This window comes from Psammomys obesus, unplaced genomic scaffold (assembly GCF_907164565.1).
Source record: "Psammomys obesus unplaced genomic scaffold, mPsaObe1.curated_primary_1811, whole genome shotgun sequence".
Taxonomy (NCBI): Eukaryota; Metazoa; Chordata; class Mammalia; order Rodentia; family Muridae; genus Psammomys; species Psammomys obesus.
The window spans coordinates 20,417,061-20,436,940 of record NW_026592510.1 but is presented as its reverse complement, the minus strand read 5'-3'; the positions used below and the strand labels follow the sequence as shown (position 1 = coordinate 20,436,940).

The following is a 19,880-nucleotide window of genomic DNA, read 5'->3' as shown; positions in this document are numbered from 1 at the left end:
TATTATTATTATTATTATTATTATTATTATTATTATTATTATTATTATTATTACCACCAAGAAGGAAAAGCTGTTGTCTCATACAGGGCCTACTGCTTGTGCCCACAGGGGGGCAGCATAGTTTTGCAGGCTGCCTCAGCTCAATTACCCACAAATGCCCTCTACTCCCATTATAAATTTCTGCCTATCCTGACTAACCAGTTATTCAGGTCTTTTCTTCATTGCATTTTCTGAAACAAACTCAGCTATTTTAAAAGATTGCTTGTATGTTGCTTACATGGGGATCATAGCACCTGCTTGTTCATTTTACTAGTTATGTGACAGACATGTTGAGTTTTCATAGAGGATTGCTTGATTCCTCACATCTTCAAGTAGGAGAGCCACATAAACTATGTATCTTGGTTTATTTTATTGAAAATAGATTTTTTTAATACAGTACATTCTGGTTATGGTTTTTTCCTCCTGTAACTCCTCCCAGATCCTTCCTACCTCCTCATCCACCTAATTCCACAACCTTTCTCTCTCTCATTAGAAAATAGACATCAAGCCAGGCGCAGTGGCAGGAGGCAGAAGCAGGCAGATCTCCGTGAGTTCAAGGCCAGTCTGGTCTGCAAAGAGAGTCCAGGATAGCCAAGACTACACAGAGAAACCCTGTCTCAAACAAACAAACAAAAGTCATCAATAATAGATACAAGAATTGGGCAAAACAAATAGAAAAAAAAAAGGAGCCAAATAATAAGCACATGAAACACATAGATGCAAAAACATGCACTTTTGTCCACACAAAAAAAAAACCGTAAAAACAAAAAACCAAAATTTATAATATAGAAGCAAAAGACCTGTAAGGTTTAAAAAAAAAAAAATTAAAAAGCCCAAACAAAACATTATGAGATAGAAAGCCTCCAAAATACCATTGATTTAATTTGGTGTTGGCCATCCACTACTAGGCGTGGGCCCTACCCTTAAGTGTGGTGTCTGGGTTGGGAGACATAAATAAAAGAACTAAGTTACACTCCAGGGAATGGCAAGGATGTTGGGGGGTGGAGGACTAGCTATCACAGTTGTGATATCAGAGAAAGAATGAATTGTTTTTCCAGCTTCAAGAATGGTAGAGATAATAACAATAAAAGAAAATTACAGACATTCTCAGGTAGAATAAGGGGGGGGGTGAGTTTTTGTATACCCTCTTGGAATTACCTTAACTGGCTTATGGCTTCTTTATCTAAAATTGGTAGCTTGAAAATAACTACTGAGGTACTATAATTGTAAAGCCCTCTTTACAGTTAATTTTGTTCTTTTTATGTCTTCTCCATTTAGTAGTTAAGTTAAAGCTGCACTAGGACTAAAACTTCAGGGAAGATGCGGGTTAGTTTGGTTGGTTGGTTTTTGTATTTATGTTTTTAAAAGGTTGTGTATCAAATCCATATTTCAGATAATCGTAATAAATACAGGAGGCAGTGTAATTGAGGTTGTTGGGATTTTTTTTAATGGATTAAAAAAGAAATGATTGCCAGATTTATTTTTGTTGTTCTTGTCCTGCTAGGAAGTGAACTCAGAGCTGTGTAATAAAACCTTTGTTTGGTTTTGTGATGTGAGCTTGCTGCATCTAGGCTATGGCCTAGATTGACCTTGGCACATAGTTCTCCTACCTCAGCCTTTTCAGTACTGCCATCTCTGGCTTGAGGTCAGTTTAATTAGTCTTATAAATAAGCCTTTCTGTGCAGAAGACTGGGATATCTGTGGGGAACAGAGTGAACTTGAGTAGAATAGAGTGCAAGCCACATTGCGCACACAAATACTGTTTTTGTGAAACTACTTTCATCTATGTGCCAGTATGTTTCTGTCAGTGACTAGTCCAGGTTGCTATATGAACTATTTTTAACTATAATCAGTAGTTTGGAAAAGACCACTGTAGCGGAATGTCAGTATATGTGTTTGAATTACATGCAGTGCAGTTGCACCAGAGTTGACCTGGAAGACCTGTCTCAGTGACAAGAGAAAAAATACTATCATTCATCACAACTTTATGTCAGTACATTCACCCTTCACTATACCCACAGTTTCTTACCCACATTTACCCAGCATAGATGGAGAATATTGAGAACTGAAAAGGGATCTTTGCATACAAGCCTGTTCCTGCTGCTGTTTCTTCAGTGACTATTCACATAGCGTTTATACTGCATTAACTGACACAGTTGTGCTGGGATTGCTCCAAATGTCTGGATGTGCAGGTTAGATGAAAACTACTGCACCATTTTATAGTTCTGAGCATCCACAGACCTTGGTCCTTTCTGGAAGATCCTAAACAATGAAAACAGAGAATAATTAGGGTCTCCTACACATTTAAAACCTGTTTACTTCAAAAGTGCCCATTACCCAGAAGGGTCATTGGTAGCCAGGAATCCCTGTGGTAAAATGCCCCATCCATCCTTCACAGCCCACTCCTCTCATCCTCTGAGGATGTTTTAATGGGAAGCAGTTTATGCCTCACACTTAGTGCAGGCATACGTTAGGAAGAAGGCTCTCAAATCTTCCATCTCTCCCTTAAAAGCTAACTGGGGGAGTGAGAATTAAAATGGCTATCTCCATTTCCCAGAACAGGTGAATCTGTTGACACATTCATGGTCACTTTAGGAAGGCTAAGCCACTGACTGTGTTTTCGTCACTGAGGATTTAGACTGTCAGTCCCTCGCTACGATAGCTTTAGAAAAAGATGCTACTTCAGTTGCAGTGAGATGCAGGGTTAAGTGAAAAGGTGAGCACTGAAGTATTCTGTTAAAATAAATAGCTGAGGGTACTAACTCTTATCAGTATGTCTGTCTTTCCTCTTACAGTCAGGTGGAATGGGACTCCTGACCAGGAAACTGGAACAGAGGCAGAAAAGACTTAGCAACCAGCCTCTACTAAGCACCTCTCACCACAGTTCTTCTGCTTGCTCTATGTGTCTTGTTTGCTGTGGAAGGTTTTACAGTGTTATTTAATCTGATAATTCTGACACTTAAGAAACAGACCTTCTGACACCACTACCCCTAACACACACACACGCACTCACATATATACACTCTAACCTTCAGGGTAGCTTAAGCATAAAGATTTAAATTATAAGAAAATTTAGGTTTTTATTTAATATTTCCTTGGAAGTGTCCCTATATGTTTCTTAATAATAATTTAGCCTATGCTAAATACTGTAGTTTCCAGCACATCCGTACTTACAAGTTCAGATATTTCTCCACCCATTTGTAGTGTCTGGATACCTTAACAGTTTCTTCATCCCATGGGGGTGGGGAGTGCTTGTACACAGAGAGGCCAGAAGAGGGTGTTAAATCCCCTGGAGGTGAAGTTACAGGCAGTTATGAGTTCCAGAGTTAAGGAAACCAAATTCCCAGACCTCTGCAAGAGCAGCAAGTACTCTTGAATGCTGAGCCGTTTCCCTAGCCCCAGAGATTTAAAATCTGATAGGCTGTTTGTAGCAATAAACCATATACTTACTGGCTCCCTGTAGTGTCGCTTAATATGGTCAGAGATTGTACATTGGCTTTTGTTTTGTTTTGTTTTTGGTGTCAAGGTGTGTGTGCGTGTGCATGTGTGCGTGTGCATGTGTGTGCGCGCGCTCGCGCATGTGCACATGTGCATGTAAACTGATATCGATTGCAGCCAGGGCCTTGTACAAGCTATCACTGAGCTGCTCCCAGCCCCTCTCTGACATTTTACCCAGGTATTTCCCAGGCATATCACTGGTGTTTGCTTGCATACTGACGTTTTCCTTCCTGTCTTTCTTCACGATACCTGATCCTCCATTCCATTCTCTCCCTACCCCTCCATTCGAGGGGCTGGAGGAACTGGTTTTTAGCAACTTTTCTTTTTCCGTTGGCTGTTTCTACAGGTGTTTTGTTTGTTTGTTTGTTTGTTTGTTTTTGGTTTTGGTTTTGGTTTTTTTTGTTTTGTTTTGTTTTTGGTGTTTGTTTTTTTTGTTTTTTTTGTTTTTTTTTTTGCATTGTATTATCTTGGATCTCTTAGCTTCACAAAGCTCTCCACTCCTTTGGACCATCCAGAGCACATGTGTTTATGACATGTAGAGCATTAATATTCTAGATTTGTTGGGGTTTCTTATTGCTGTTACTTTGTTTCATCTTTGTCTGGCAGTATAAGGCCCTTTAGCATATGTTTTAGAAAAACTATTTAATTTAAAATCTTGAAAAAAATCATTAAGTAAAAAATTTTTATGATAAAAAGTAAAAGAGCAACTGTGGAGAAAATATTTAAATTATAAAAATTAACACTTTAATGGTAACTTAACTTTTTGTGGGCATTTTTGATTTTGGGGTTTGTTTGGGTTTTTTGTTTGTTTTTTGGTCTTAGGGTACTTAGTTTCTCGTACAGTTTGATACCTTTTTCACTTTTCATATTAATTACTTTCATGTGGGCTTTATATATTATCCTGGAGTTTAAAGAAAGTGTGCACTACTTCTCAGCATTTGTTGATGCGGAACAGAGCCAAGCACTGTGGAGTTTTCACATAATGCCATTTTAAACCAAGACTGCACGTGAATGAAGTTGAAGACACTGACCTTTTGAACAAGCAGTGAGTGTAGGTTAACGATGCCAGGGCTTGGCGCTGTCAGAATAACAGCACTGGCAGAGTATAGACGGAAATCCCTGGACCCTGCAGGTCAGTGGGCGCTTCAGGGTGCCGGTCATACTTCACCCCAACACCACCAACACACTGTTCAGTGGGTCCCTAGCCCAAATGGCTGAGATGCAGTGTTGTTTCCCCTGGCCCCTTCGTCCTGTTGGCCAGCAGTGCTGAGGAATAGGGAAGATGAACAGGGACAGAGTGAGTCCACTCAGAGAGTATCACTAGTCAGTCTCATTAACTGAGAAGGTTGCAGGGATTCTGTGTGCATGTGTATACATGTTTAACATGGTGAGTGTGCAAAAGAATGGTAAGAATTCTGATACATACAAGATACATACAAGCCCAGCTTTCCACGGGTTCTGGGAATTTGAACTCAGGTCTTCACAGGCACATGGCAGGCATGCTCCCCAGTTCATGCATAACTTTTTAAAAGCAGCCTCAGGCAGCATGGGAAGTATGTCTTCATCTTCTTATAAGAACTATTTCATAGCACTTTTGATTTGAATGCCACGTGTGTAGGTTAAGACAACTGAAAAGCCTTTTTTGCATGTCTGCAACCCCTGAATAAATACAGTGCCCTGAGATTAAATATTAAACACATGATTCGAAACTCTTATCCTCTAAACAAAATAGATGTTCTTTTTCCTCAGAGAAAGAAAATTAGAAACTCTAAGGGAGAGTTTTAAGATAGAAGACAGTAATGGGAAAGCTCAGAGATTCTATGGCACTAATATGGAGACTTTCTCTTAGCTCTTTTGTATCTGCCCACACTCTGTTACACATTATAAATCTAAGCATTAATTGTTAGTAAGTAATCCCAAATTAATGTTACCAGTGATTCAAAATGCTTTGCTACTAAACATGTTTCTCTCTTTTTGCATTTATTTATTGTGTTTGTGTGGCTCAGAGCAAGTGTGTAGAGGTCAGGCAACAGCCTGTAAAAGTCATTTTTCTCTTTTTTTTCACGTGGGTTCTTGGGATCAAACTCAGGATGTCAGGCTTAGCAGCAAGCTTATGCCCAAGATACAGTTCTTAACTTGTTCTCTCTCTTCACCTAGAAAATCAGTCTGAACATTCATTGTTCTTTGTTCAGACTGGAAAGAGGGTGTCACGGTTGAGAGCACTGGTTGCTCTAGCAGAGGACCTGGGTTCAGTCACCAGCACCTGCACGTGCCAAAGGATCTAACGCTCTCTTCTGACTTCCCGGCCCTGCATGCTTGTGGTGCACAGACAGATATTCAGGCAAAACAGCCATGTGAATGTAACATAAAAACAAGTAAATCTTTAAAAAGGAAATTCTATGCTGTTGTGCAAATAACAATGGTTAATGGTATGTGTACTCCCGCCCAGGGCAAATCCAGCCCCATCTGTAATTGTATTGATCCTATTATATCAAGTCATTATTGTGCAGAAATATAGCTTTAGGAGTATAACATGCCAAACCCATTTAAAAGGACGTATATTCAGCATGTTCTATGTATTCTTTTAAAAAACCTTGTAAGCCAGCAGGTTATACCAACCTTCCTTCTTAGTGTTCTTGTTTGATCAGTTTATCTGACTTCTGAATTTCATTGCCAAATGTATTCTCATTCCTTGCCTTATTTATCATTTTTTTTTTTTTTTTTTACTTACTGTCCATTCTTTAGTGGAAATTATAGTCATGCAGCCTGTGAATAGTGGAAGAAAAAAACTTCAGGATGATGCATGAACCTCCAGTGCTACCCCATGATCAAGGCTCAACAGTGTTATTCACAGCACCAGAGAATGCTCAGTAGATAAAGCGTGTGCTGTACAAGCTTGTGGAAGAGTTCACATGCCCAGATCCACATGGAGTCAGACGTGGCAGCTCCTGACTGTGGCCTCGGTGCTCTTGTAGGGAGATGGGAGGCAGAGACAGGGGAAGCCTTCAGGCAACGGCTGACTCCCCCAGGTTGTCCTCTGAGCGCCACATGTACACCACAGTCACACACAGGAATGTACACACACACAAAGATGTCAGCCATATAAATTCTTAAGGTTTATCTCTTTGGATATAAGACAAGTCAGATTATCACCCCACTCATAATGCCCCATGCTGTTGGCCAAAATACTAGCCAGCCACATTTCTGAACTATGAAAGCATCTTATTTTGAAGCAATAAAACAAATATTGCAGTAAATTACTTCCAACTATTTCATCTTTATTTTCCCGGACTCAGACTATCCCAGGCCAGTAAATGTAAAAAAAAAAAAAAAAAAGTCAGATTCAGTCTGAAGTTCTGATATTTATGATTGGACATCTGTGTTCTTTTCAGGGTACCCAGAATTTCTGGCTCAAGCCTGTTCTCAGTAATCCTTTCACTGCATGGTCAAAACCTGCTTCTATCTCCCTTTAGGCAAAGTTTCAGTTTGGCCAGGTTACTGTGCGTCGCCAATAGAATCGGGAAGAAAAGCAACGCAACAATGCTGGTGCTCAGGCGCACATTGCTCCTGGCCAGCAGCATCTGTATAGGGTTACAGTGGCAGACTCCTTCAGTCTGCTGTGGCTGCATGCCCAAGCCAGCCAGGAGACAAAACTGACTGACTCCGGGAGGGCCCTGTTAGCAAAGAGGAAGTTTCACAGTGTACTGGGCTACTTTCTGCTTAGAGAGGCCTAGCAATGCTGACGCGAGATGCTTCAATCTTAACACTTGTCTAAATAATTTAATACCTAACGTGCAAAATGACAAACTAATAAGAAAAATAGGATGACTCTAGCATACTACTAATGTAAACAGATCAGACAAAAAGAGCAAAACCCACAGAAGTCAGCAGACAGTCCACAAGAAGAGGACTGTAGTGAGCCAGCCTGTTAGAGCTGTAAACCTGGCTACTGCTGAGAGAAATTCAGAAATGCATAGTGAGTTGTTCCTTTTTCACTGTGCGTGTCATCTGCTGTGGTGTTGCACACCAGGTGTACTTTGACAGGAACAAGATTTGGAAGCATGGATGGAAGTCCTAGAGGAACCAGTACAGTGAACACATTTGCACATCCCTGGAGCATGTAAGCTGGTTTAACTCTTGCAGAAAGCCGTTGGGTAGTCCTAATCAAGTGCTTGGAGAGTTGCTCTTGAGGTTCAGTAGTCATTGATTTCAATTTAAACTTATCACGCCATCATTTCCTCTGCTTGTTGTTCAGCACAATTCTAGTGGGGGAGAGGGTATCAGCGGAGTATGTCAACAGTGACTGGTACCCTGGTGCCAGCATGGAGAACTCATTTTGTCTCCCTCATGTCCTAGGAAAAGAAGAATCACTGAAATCTCCAGAAACCTGTATCTTTTTATTTGTTGTCTGCTTTGACTTCATTCTATCTAATTAGATACATCTAATTAGATTCTATCTAAATCTAGCAAAGAGATACAGAGGTGGACTTCAGCAAGTGAGATATTTTTCAGGTAGATTGTCTATGACAGTGATTCTCAACCTCCCTAATGCTGCAGCCCTCTCTACTACAGATCCTCATGTTGTGGTGACCCCAACCATAAGATTATTTTTGTTGCTATGTCTAAACTGTAACTTTTCTCCTGTTATCAATCATATCATAAATATCTGATGTGCAATCCCTGTGAAAATGTCAGTTGACACCTAATGGAGTCACAGCCCTCATCCCCCTTTCTAGGATGAAATGGAAATAGAGACTTTTCAGTCAGATCAGCCACTGGTCGTTGGTCATAGTCAGCACTAATGGGTCCACTGTGCTCCAAGATCACAGCCTACTTCTTCAAGTGGCCTCACTGAGTAGGTGCATAGTTGTTCCTTTGGTTCCTTGGATGCCTGAGCATCCTTAGGCACCTGCTGAAGCGTCATTTACGTGAATGGAGACCCAGGAATTTCAGATAGTTTGGAATGAATAAGCTATTGTTTTGACTAAACCGTGGAGGTCTGTCTATCTTCATGGTGAGAAATGTATGACTTTTTCCATTAGTGCTCCTGGAAACAGAAACTATAACTATCAACTCAGGAGCTTGGGAATGAACCACTCTGGTCATCATTAAAAGTAGAATAAAAGAAACATCGCGAACTGGTCAGGAGACTATAGGCGCCTGCATTTGTTGTGGGGGAACATGTTACGCTGATGAGATAGCACATAGGATTTAATTTTGAAGCATGACAAAAGAGTATTTTAAAAGTAGTAGGGGATAGTTGTTTGGGTTATGAAACACAATTACATTAGAGAGAAAGGAAGGAGTGATCTCCCTGGAATTGTCAACAAAACTGCCCCAAGATGGTAGCACAGAATTAACAGGTATGGATGGAAAGCAGGATAAATAGGAGGGAAGGCCAGTGAATTGAAAAGTCAATAGCACGTGCACAGGGATGTTACAGATCTGAAGCCACTCCACTCCAGTAAAAAGTGTTATGAGTAAAGAGAAGCTTCGTGTAGAAATTAAAGATAGGCTTTAGTTCACTCACATGTCAGCTTAAGAAGGCCAGATATGTAATTGCTAAATTGAAAGAACAATGTGTTGTAAAATAGACTTTAAAAAGAGGCTGTTGTTTGATTGTGTGACTGAACTAAACCACTAGACAATAGTAAAGGAAGTGGTCTCAGTCTCCGAGTTCCAGGACTGCACATCCAAACCAGAGAAAGTCCCATGTTTTTCCAGTTTCTTCTGCTGTGTTCTTCTGCTCTCCTTTGTCCCTCCTTGACCTATCTGTCTCTCCCAACCACCCTTCTCTTCTGCTATACACTGGCATGCTTCACTTCACTGGGGCCCCATCTGTGATCTCATCTCTGCCCAAAACCATAGACCTTGGGGTAATAGGCAAATCTGTTCTGTCCTTTTGCCTTTCTACACATCCTGGGCGGCAGAATGTGCTGACATGTGTACAAAGCCACCCTATGAAAACTTTCTGGAATTGTCTTCAAGCCTGCATTGCACACCTGATTTGACCTCAAAGAGTTGCATGCAGAGATTTGCAAAGAACAGGGAAATCATTGTGGAAACAATGTGTGTCCAGCTGGGCTTGGTGTTCCTGTCCTGTCTACCTCTCTTTTCTGATTTGGGTAACAGAAGGGGGTGACTAAGGAAGTAATTAATTTTTGTCCATTGAAGTTACATGTCTGTTGTCTTCTTGGTTTTGTCTGGGTTGGGAGTTGAGTGCTTTCTGAGATTTTTTAAGATAACCCACTTTAACATGTGGAAAGTCTCAGAAGCAGAGTAGTAAGAGGTCTGGGTGACTTTCCAGTTCTTAGCAATTGACTTTGCCTGGATTTGGGAGCATGTGCAAGTCTAGAGAATGGAAATATTTTACTGGCTCTTTTTGAGCTATGTATTTAAAATAAGCAAATGGCCTCACCGAGAGATTGGCGTATGGTAGTTGTTATGCCAGTATCATGGCTGCCCATGTGACTGGACCACAGCCAGAGCCTATGTCTTATTCTGTATTCACAAACTCTAGGAGATATGTGAAAACTGATGCTCAGCCCCTTTGCCCAAGGTCACGCAGAATATTTGCAATAGAGCTATTCTCAAACCAAAAGTACCCAGCACCCAGTCCTGGCCCTTCAGCGCTGCCACAGCAGCAGTACATATTCTTAGGAATTCCTGGACATTTTCCTGCATGCCCCCAACAGTGTAGCGTTGCCGGAGATGCACCGTGAAACACAGCCAAGCCTTATCCCAAATAACCGAGGGAGGAAAGAGATGCTCAGAGGATCTCTTGTAGGTTGCAGTGGCAGGTCTTTGAATGGTCTTTTGAGTTGTCGCCTTAGTTGATCAAGTAGACAGTAGATATTTGAAATGAAACAAACACCAAAGGAATGATCTCATGGTTCCTTGTTGGAGGATTGAGTTTTTAAATTATTCACTGTTTGATGTGCTGCAAATGATAATGATCGTGGTTCAGAGTTTATGTTATAATGAGTTATTATGTACAGTAATTAGGTAGAAGTAAATATTTGGATTTTGCTCTTTTAAAATAATAAACATTGTTAGTTTTCCTGAAGGCTTTGGCTCCAGTAGGCCCACTGCATTACAGGGCATGGCCACAGTCATGAGTACATGAGCAGCACAAAGTGGACTGCTGGATTATTTAAATAAATAAACAAACAGTTCTTGGGGGCAGGTAGAGAAGTACAGGTGAATCTGGAAGCAATTGGGGGGAGGAATAAAAGGTGCTCTTAACCTCTGAGCCATCTCTCCAGCCCTAACAAGTTCTTAAAGCATCGCAAACGCCTTTGCCCTTGTACCGATCAGTCCGCTTCATGAGCCTCCTTCTCTGCTTATTCTGTCTGTACATCTGCTTGTCTGTCTGAACTCCATTGTCTGATTTAGAAGTCCCTGGTGTTCTTTTGTAATGGAAAGCTCAGGAAACAGTCACCTCCATGTGCTTCTGGCATCAGGAGGTTAACACTGGACCACTTATCTTCCAAGGTTTCCAGACAGCATGGGATATTACTGTACTCTAGAAGCTTCATTTCAGTTTCTTTGGGCTCTGTCCTTCCTCCAGCAGTGGGCCAGCTGTAAACACCTCACAGATGACTGTCAGTCTCAGGAATGAGGTGATCTGATTTTCTACATGTTTGTTTCTTCAGCATCTAGTTTGTATGTACAGTCGCTATCCTAGAACTTATATCAACTCTGTAATTTGATAGGATTTCTCAAGCTATAAAAATGGACAAAATATCAAGGAATCAGTCAGGTGACTTATGCCACATTCTTGCACTGCCTTGACCTGACTGGGGCAGCAAGAGAATAAAGGAAAGACAAACACACAGACACACAGAAAAGCTAAAATTTAGGAATCTGGTGATCTGGGCTCTTGGGTGGAATGACCACCATGCCCAGAAGCTCTGTTTGTGGTACACAGTTAGACAGGGTGAGGGGGTTGTTGCACACAGCTGAATGAAGAGGTGGGTTTAGCTAATCTTCATAAGAACAGCCCTGAGGCTGCAAACGTCAGGAGGAGAAAGCTATGGTGGACGTGTTCTCCACACCCTGTCGACGTTCTCCCTAAAACCCAGGGAAGGGTCTGTCATCCCTCTGAGCCTCACCCGGGAAGATTTGCCATCAGATGACTCACTGGGGTCCTTGCCCTGGCCATGCGCATATCAACACGCATTCACCCAGGACTGGTCCCTCTTCCTACAGAACTGTGTCTCGTAAAATAGTGAAGGATCTTTTTATCAACTAGGTCTTTGGGTGTTTTGTTTTCGTACAGCTGTGAGAGAGAGCACGTGTGTATTGGTGATGGAACAATGAGGTGGAGAGTCTATTGAAAGTCTGCTGTTCAAACCTTTAGTTATGTTGACTGGACAGAGAGAAGCACCAGTCTGTTGAGGAGAAATAGGAAAATGCAGCTTTTACCTGTGAGCAGCAGTGCCCTGAAGCGGAAAGGCATTAGATACATTATGTTAGGCCTTTCAGTAACTTTTTATGCAAACTTGGACCAGACTCCAGCCTGTAGAAAACCAGCTTCCAAGTGGGGTCTAGGGCCCTGTGAACATGCCCTGGCCTTTTCCTGGTTAAGAAGGATGTCCACACCCAAGCCAAAGGAAGGCTTCTTGGTGTACTGTGCCTAATTGGTCACACAGCACCCCCAGTGTTGCAGGCATGCAGGCTACAGTCACAGCCTTAGAGAATTGTGTGTTCTTCATAGAACCTACCATCTTTGTGCCATGCTTTCCCCCAGTACACAGTGCAAATAAGGAACAAATGTCTCCTTACCCTGAGGGTTTTCTTACTTAATGCACAAGTTCATGAAGTTAGAAGCGCCGGGGAATGGTTCACTCTTCAGATTTCAGAGCTTGCATTTTTCTCTCTTCGGTTTCTGTCACCAGAGTAAGCCTGAAAGTCTTGCCCCAGGTAAGCACACTTACAAGTGCTGAGGAAGAAATACTGTATTTTGCCAGGCAGGGTGATGCACACCTTTAAATCCAACTTGAGGGAAGCAGAAGCAGGTCGATCTCTCTGAGTTTGAAGCCAGTACAGTCTGTGTAGTAACTTCCAGGCCAGCCAGTGAGACCATGTACAGTGAGACCATGTCTTTAAAGCAAGCAAAAGCTAGATTTTTGTCTCCAGGTTGTTACTTTGTTTTAGCCGTAGTTGTGCAGGAGTGCATACAGTGAAACATGGAGAAAGAGTGCACCAAAGAGCAGTGGTGAGCCCACGTACCTGCTGACCCAGGAGTGTGTCTGTGTGTGTGTGTGTACATCGGTGTGGTATATTCTAGGTATGCTTAGGGGCAAGTAAGTAACTTTGATTTGAATGCTTAAAGCATAGTGAAGCTCCAAATAAATGTAGTTTAGAAAATACAAAGTGTAGCCTGACGTTTTTTGCCTAACTCATGTCTTAAGTATTTGATTATGAATAAATATTTTTGGTGGAAATTTATTACAGCATGTCAGACACAGCCTCGTTGTCTGGGCCCTGATTACTTTCTTTTCAACCCTAAGAAGTTATTTCAGCAGGTATTTTTATTACTGCTCTCTTCTGCTTGCCAACCTGAAAGTTGGCATAGTGAAAACAGTCGGTGTGTCGTGAATCATTTACATATAAGTTCTGACAACTCAGGCTTTAAAACTTGGAAGTACACAGAAGATGGATTGAACTTAAGAAAGCAGCCAGTTCACCAGATGTATAATTCATTCCTTGTTTTTCTGATTTTTTTTTCTCCAGAACCGAATGGAGGAGAGCAAAGCACTCTTTAGAACAATTATCACATATCCCTGGTTCCAGAACTCCTCTGTTATTCTGTTCTTAAACAAGAAAGACCTTCTAGAGGAGAAAATTATGTATTCCCACCTAGTTGACTACTTCCCAGAATATGATGGTAAGTGGGCACCCTTTGCCAGCCTTGCAGCAGAGAAAGGCTTGTGCTGTTAACACTAGTGCAGGAGGCAGCCGGGACAGTTTCCAGAGCTGTGAGCCTCTGGGGTCTAAGGGGAGCACGGTGCAGTGCCTGGAGCCACTGTGTTCCCGAGGCCACGCTGGACTAGAAGTGACTGTTCTCTGACTTGTAACGACAACAAAGGTTTTATTCCTAATGTTAACAGTTATGAGGAAAGCAACAAGTTATCTGATGTTTTGAAATAACCAACTCAGAGAAGAAATAATTCAGTAGATTTTTCTATCAGCCATTGTAATTTCCAGTTTCCTTCCCTTTAATTTTGTTTCCCACCTCTGCCTCTCTCTGGTAAGGAGCGCACCTCTAAAGTTAGTATTCTGAATCAGTACTTAATGCTGTTGACCACAACCAGGGATCTTAGAGAAGGCAGGGTGTATTTGGGCTTATAGTGCCAGAGAGGGAAGAGTCCATCATGACTCTTAAACAAGCATGACAGCAGACTTGAGACATGATGGCCAGGGATGGGAAACTGAGAGATCACATCTTCAAAACGAATGCCAAAGCAGAAAGTACCAGATGTGAGATGAGACTATTATATGCTCAAAATGCTCAAAGCCCACCTGCGGTGACTTACTTCCTACCGCAGTCCACACCTCTGAAACCCCCCTCCCTACACAGCACCACCAACTGGGGACCAGGTGTTGAAATATCCCAGTCAGTGAAGGACACCCTCAGTCAAACCACTACATATGCTGAGGTTCAGTTCCAGTGCAGGCCCTTCCCATTTAATTACATTTAGAGTCACTTGATTTCCCTTCAGGCCAGAACTGTGAGACCTGCTTTATAAAGGCCTGACATGAGTGTGGTACCTGCAGCATTTGCTTTGGGGGATCTTCACTGGTGCTTAGCTAAACTGATCACCACAGCCGGAGAGCGAAACCCCACAGCCCTTAGTGCTGCTGGCTATTCATGAAGTGCCCTTGCTGCAGTGCTCACTTGAGTGGATCTCCCAGCCACACTCTGTGGTTCTGACGACAGGACATCACCTTGCTGAGGGAAACTTGCTGACAAACTGTATCCACACCCAGCCTCCCGGCAGTCCAGAGGCCCCAGTCCAGAGGCCTGCAGTGGGCAGGCCAGACCTGAGCCCGCCTCCTGCTGTTATAAAGAACTCATTGCAACCACACATTTTCTTAGGCCTGTGTTCTCACCACCACATCAAAAATGCGTGGTGTTAATGCTTAGTCTCTGGCCCTTTACCGAGCTGTCCAAGCTGTAGTCCATACGGTATTCCTCCATTCATAACGACTGATGGAGTTGTAGAGAGATGACTTAGCATATTACCTACCACGGAGTAGGGCCACATCCCGAAGTGCTTACAGGGTGAATGTATCAGCAGAAGACACATTCTACTACAAGATGAGATCATCAACAAAGGCAATTTGGGACATAGTGGTTTTATCCCTTTAAAAGCTACCTAAGAAAAGTACCTCCTTGGAGGTTAAGGGTCACTCTGGCTCCATAGCTTTCTGTGGGGCTTTAGATGCACACGCTACCTGTTGCCAAGGGTCATTTTCTCCCCTTTTAAATGATATCCAGGCTAGCAGATGGGAAGAATGTCTCACGACATCACTTGGTATTTCCCTAAATGAGCATCAAAGTTAAACATCTCATGTGCTCATTGGTTATTTATATACCTTCTTTAAAACTGTCATTTCAAGTCTTCTGTCCAATTTTAATCAGTTCACTTTTTTGTTGATATGTGTGTGTGTGTGTGTGTATATATATATATATATATATACACACACACACACATATATATGTGATCTTTATATATTCTAGGTGCTAAGTCCTTATGTATATGAATTGTATAGACTTTTCATTTGATAATGTACTTTGATAACAAGTTTTTAATTTTGGTAAGGTTCAGCTTATTTTTTCTTATACTGCTTCTGCGTTGGGGTTGTATGTAAGAATCAACTACAGAATGATTATACAAGTGTGCTAGCTAGTGTTTTGTTTTGTTTGTTTGTTTTGTCTGCTTAACACATGCCAGGGTAATCTTGGGGAAAGGACCCTCATTAAGAAAATGCCTCCATCAGAATGGCCTGGAGGCAAGTTTGAAGGACGTTTTCTTGATTAATGATTGGCTTAGGGCCACCCCCCAGGCAGGTAGTCCTGAGCTGTGTAGGAAAGCAGGCTGAATGAGCCACGAGGAATAGGCTAGTAAGAACTCCTCCATGGCCTCTGCTTCAGTTCCTGCCTCCAGATTCTGGCCCAGACCCTTATTCATAATGGGCTCTAAGCTGAAATAAACCCTTTCCTCCCCAGATTGCTATGGTCTTGATGTTTACCAACAAAATAGAAAAAACTATGACAAGTGTTTTAGTTTCACATGTGTTGTTGTTTGACTTACAAGTCCCAGGTCACAGTTCATCTTTTGAGGAAATCAGTGCAGGAGCTCAAGCAGGTAATCACATCATGCCCACAGGCAAGAACCGAGAGAATAAATGCATGCTTGCTGCATCTAGTTCTTTTGTTGTGTGTAGTTCAGGAACCCCTGCCTGGGGAATGGTGCCCCAACAATGGGTCTCCCTCCATCAGTTAGCAATCCTTCACACATGTCCATGAGCTAACCTGATAATCTAGATAACCCCTCAGCTGAGACTCCCTTCTCAGGTGACTCTAGATTGTGCCAACTTGACATTTAAAACCTAACCATCACAAGTTTCTAGTTTAGCCAAATAAAACTATCATGGGACAGTGTATGAGGCATAAGAAAATACAAACCAACTCATATCATCACACAGTAAATTCGATAAGATCTGGAATATGGATTAGTCTTCATAGGACAATATGTGCTGACTGAACAGATAAACAGATGTGTAGTGCATCACATAACAGACTTTGCTTCTCCTCTCTGTTGGCAAACAGGACCCCAGAGAGATGCCCAGGCAGCTCGAGAATTCATCTTGAAGATGTTCGTGGACCTGAACCCTGACAGTGACAAAATTATCTACTCCCACTTCACATGCGCCACAGATACGGAGAACATCCGCTTTGTCTTTGCTGCCGTCAAGGACACCATTCTGCAGCTGAACCTGAAGGAGTACAATCTGGTCTAACCGTGCCTCCCAGAAACCGTTCTTCCCTTCCCTATGGGCTGTTGAAGAAAAACAAGAGGGACTGTATTTCTGTGGGAAACAATTTGCATAATACTAATTTATTGCCGTCCTGGACTCTGTGAGCGTGTCCACAGAGCTGTAGTAAATATTATGATTTTATTTAAACTATTCAGAGGAAAGAGGATGCTGAAGTACAGTCCCAGCACATTTCCTCTTTTTTTTTTTTTTTTTTTTTTTTAGGCAAACCTTGCGACTCAATGTATTTTAAATTTTTAGTCATTCACTCACAATATAAAAGCACTCCTGTCATTTGTTCTCTCTCTCTCTTTCTCTCTCATCCTTTCTTTTCCTTCCTCCGCTTTCCTGTTGACCAAAAGAAAGCTGATTTTTCTTCTTCCTATTCCATTCCTCCATGCTGTTTTTCTTTTCTCTCATATTACAATGGCTTTTACCGTAGTTCCATTCTTGGTCAAGTTTCTCGGTCGAGTGATGTGGTCAGGACAGTGTCATTCGATTGAAGCCGTCTTATATCAGCTTTGTTTTAACAGTGCTCCTGATGAAGGTGTGTCTGTGTTACTACTATGTTTTAAATGTATCTCTCTGGATGCACATCACAGCTAGTATTTCTTTTTCAATACATACATGCACATACATGTATAATCTATATCGTCTTGTCTCACTTGAGCCAGGACAGTGGGTGCCCATTGATGGTTAAGAGGCATATCTTTTAGGTGCAGACCGTCAGCCATAGCTGATTGTACAGAGAAATGTATGGGAGTCAAAGTGTAGGCACAGGCTGTGAAGAGGTCCTTGCTTCTCCACCCCTTGTGCCACATCCTTCCTCTCTTCCTTGCTTCCTTTTATTTCTCGTTAGGTTTTTCACTCTCTCTTTAAACCACAGATGCCAAATGATATGCCAACAGACACTACATTCCCCAGCAGCTGCTGCCAGAGCCCTCTTGTAGCTTCTTCATTTTCTGTTTGTTTCAACTTTCCTTCCCTCCTGTCCCCCCTTGTGTTTGGGCCATAATTTTAAAATAATTTTTATTATGGGTATGTGTTGCCAAAGCCAGATTTTTATAAGACAAAATAAATTAAGAATTTAAACAGTAAAAGCCAGCGTCTCAAAATGTAAGCATTAAGACAGGGAGGGGGGTGACAGCTGGGTGTGAACCGGAAACACACGTTGCCAAACAGTTGCTAACTGAACTGCTTCTCATGGTCCGTTCTTTTCTTTGCCCTTAAGGTCAGTGCCAGTGTCCAGATGAACAGTGTAGAAAAGTACCCTGTGTGGTTTGTCATGAGATCTGTTCGTTCTCTACTGGCACCAGTTGTGTGTTCTTTTAAGTTCAAGTGAGCCTGCCAAGAACACTGGTGGATAGTATTAGCCTGAAACCTTTGATTTGGGGGAAAAAAAAAAACAAAAGTGAGCTGGCTTTACCACCTTCAGGATCTTCTTGAACTGGTCACTTGAACTTAAGGAAGATTTGTCGACTTATTCAAAAGTCACCACTCAGTGTTCCGTCAAGCATGTATTTATGTGACGATCATCTAGGAGAGATGTTTGGAATTCTCCCTGTGCAATCTGTCAGCAGATGCAAGCAGTGCTGAACATGTGTGAGTGAGCAGCCTACATCATATGTCTTTTAAGTAGATCGTGATTGCGCTAAGGCTGCTGGGAAGTTAGACTGGGATACCAGTGTCATTCGTGCTTGGCACTTGGCTGAACTTCCATATAAATCACTTTTCTTGAATAACAAAGGAGGGAGAGAGTGAGCAGCTCACTGTATGAACATTGAAATTGCTGACTCGTAATGAAGTGTTCTCATGCTTTACTCTCCCAGCCTCAAAACAACACAGCTACTTTTTTATCCCTTGCTCTAGAAAGCACCTGTAATTTAATTAACAGATTGCCTGTAGGTATAGTGCAATTATGAATGCTCTGATCATTGTACATACATCTCTCTTGATATTGCAGCATCCGTACTGGCTTTGTAATCATTAATTTTTTGGCAGATTGAATGTGCTGTATTGATATGTATCTATGTAATTGTATTGTATGTCTTATAGCTAATTCACATTTTGAATAATGTTATTTTATTTACTTTTTTAAGAGAGGAGAATGTAAATTTGTCAGTTTATTTCTGACTAGGGATATTTTTTTCCATTTAGAAAAGAAGAGAAAAAAAACCCTTCCTATCGTACAGAGCGGTACTAGCATCGTGCTGTCTAAAATCATTTGCACATTCCCGAGTAGAGGTGTGCTGACCTAAGACCCAAAGGTAATTTCATAGCAAACACACAACATCTGTCAGAGCTTTTATACAAACAGAGACCAACTTTGTAGACCTTTTGCCATTTGACCTGGGGTTGGAATATGAGCTTTTATACAATTCATATTCTTATTTGGCAAATGCACAGTTTAGCATTACCTCTCTGGTGGCCTTTATTAGAAAGGCAGTTTTAGAAGCTATTGTGATCCACTAAGGAAATGTTTTATCAGCTAGAGACCACTGCTTGCCTGAAAGGGCAACCTTAAATCTGGTGCAGCAAAAAAAAACAAAAAAAAACAAAACAAACAAAAAAAAGAAAAAAAAAAACAAAACCAAAAAAAAAAAAGAAGAAGAAAGAAAATGAGTAAAAAGTAACATTTTGATGGCCTACAGTGTATAGAGAAAACCTCATCACAGGATCTGAAGTGTTAAAAAGTCCTAAGGAACCGAGCTATTCTATTTAATAGAGCTGTAGTAGATGTAGTTGAGTCATCCTGATCTCAAGCTCAGAGCTGCTGAGCAAAGCAGGGAGAGGTCGCCATGTTGTGTTTATGAATTGAGGATGGAACTTGCTATGCAGAATTGAAGTTGTGGCTTCGCTGCGCATCCTGGGGTGCATGACAGGCTCCCTTCTTTTGAGAAAGGAAAACATTGATCACCCTAGCCACAGTGACGCCTAGACACCTAATTGTATCCACACTAGTCATTGAAGCTAAAAATAATTTTATTGTTGTTTCTTGTTTGGGGTTTTATTGAAGGGGTGAGGGGCGGGAAGGGCTTCTCAGTTTTGTACAAAAAACAAAAACAAAAAACAAAAAAAATGAAGTTTACTCATGCTTTCTCTTCTATTGTGATTGCAAGCATTCTAAGCTGTGCCACTGACTCCTGTTGTTGATGCTTTAGATAATGGAGGCTTGTGAGTTTTATGGTGACTTGGGCATGTCTTATTCAGAAGCAAAACACAGACCACAGAAACCCTTCCTCAGCATACCAAGGCAGGCAGCCACCTCCTGAGCCACCCAGCACACCACCGTGGGC

General features: G+C 41.7%; 1 protein-coding gene across 1 annotated transcript in view; it reads left to right on the top strand.

Annotated features, from left to right (window-relative positions):
* Positions 1 to 19,194, top strand: part of LOC129681722 (guanine nucleotide-binding protein G(q) subunit alpha) — a 147,757-nt gene extending 128,563 nt beyond the window's left edge. Inside the window, exons 5-6 of the mRNA XM_055613807.1 lie at positions 13,276 to 13,429; positions 16,379 to 19,194. Coding sequence (XP_055469782.1) covers positions 13,276 to 13,429; positions 16,379 to 16,569 — 345 coding nt within the window. The 3' untranslated portion in view covers positions 16,570 to 19,194. The remainder of the gene's footprint in view (positions 1 to 13,275; positions 13,430 to 16,378) is intronic.
* Positions 19,195 to 19,880: the final 686 nt, after the last annotated feature.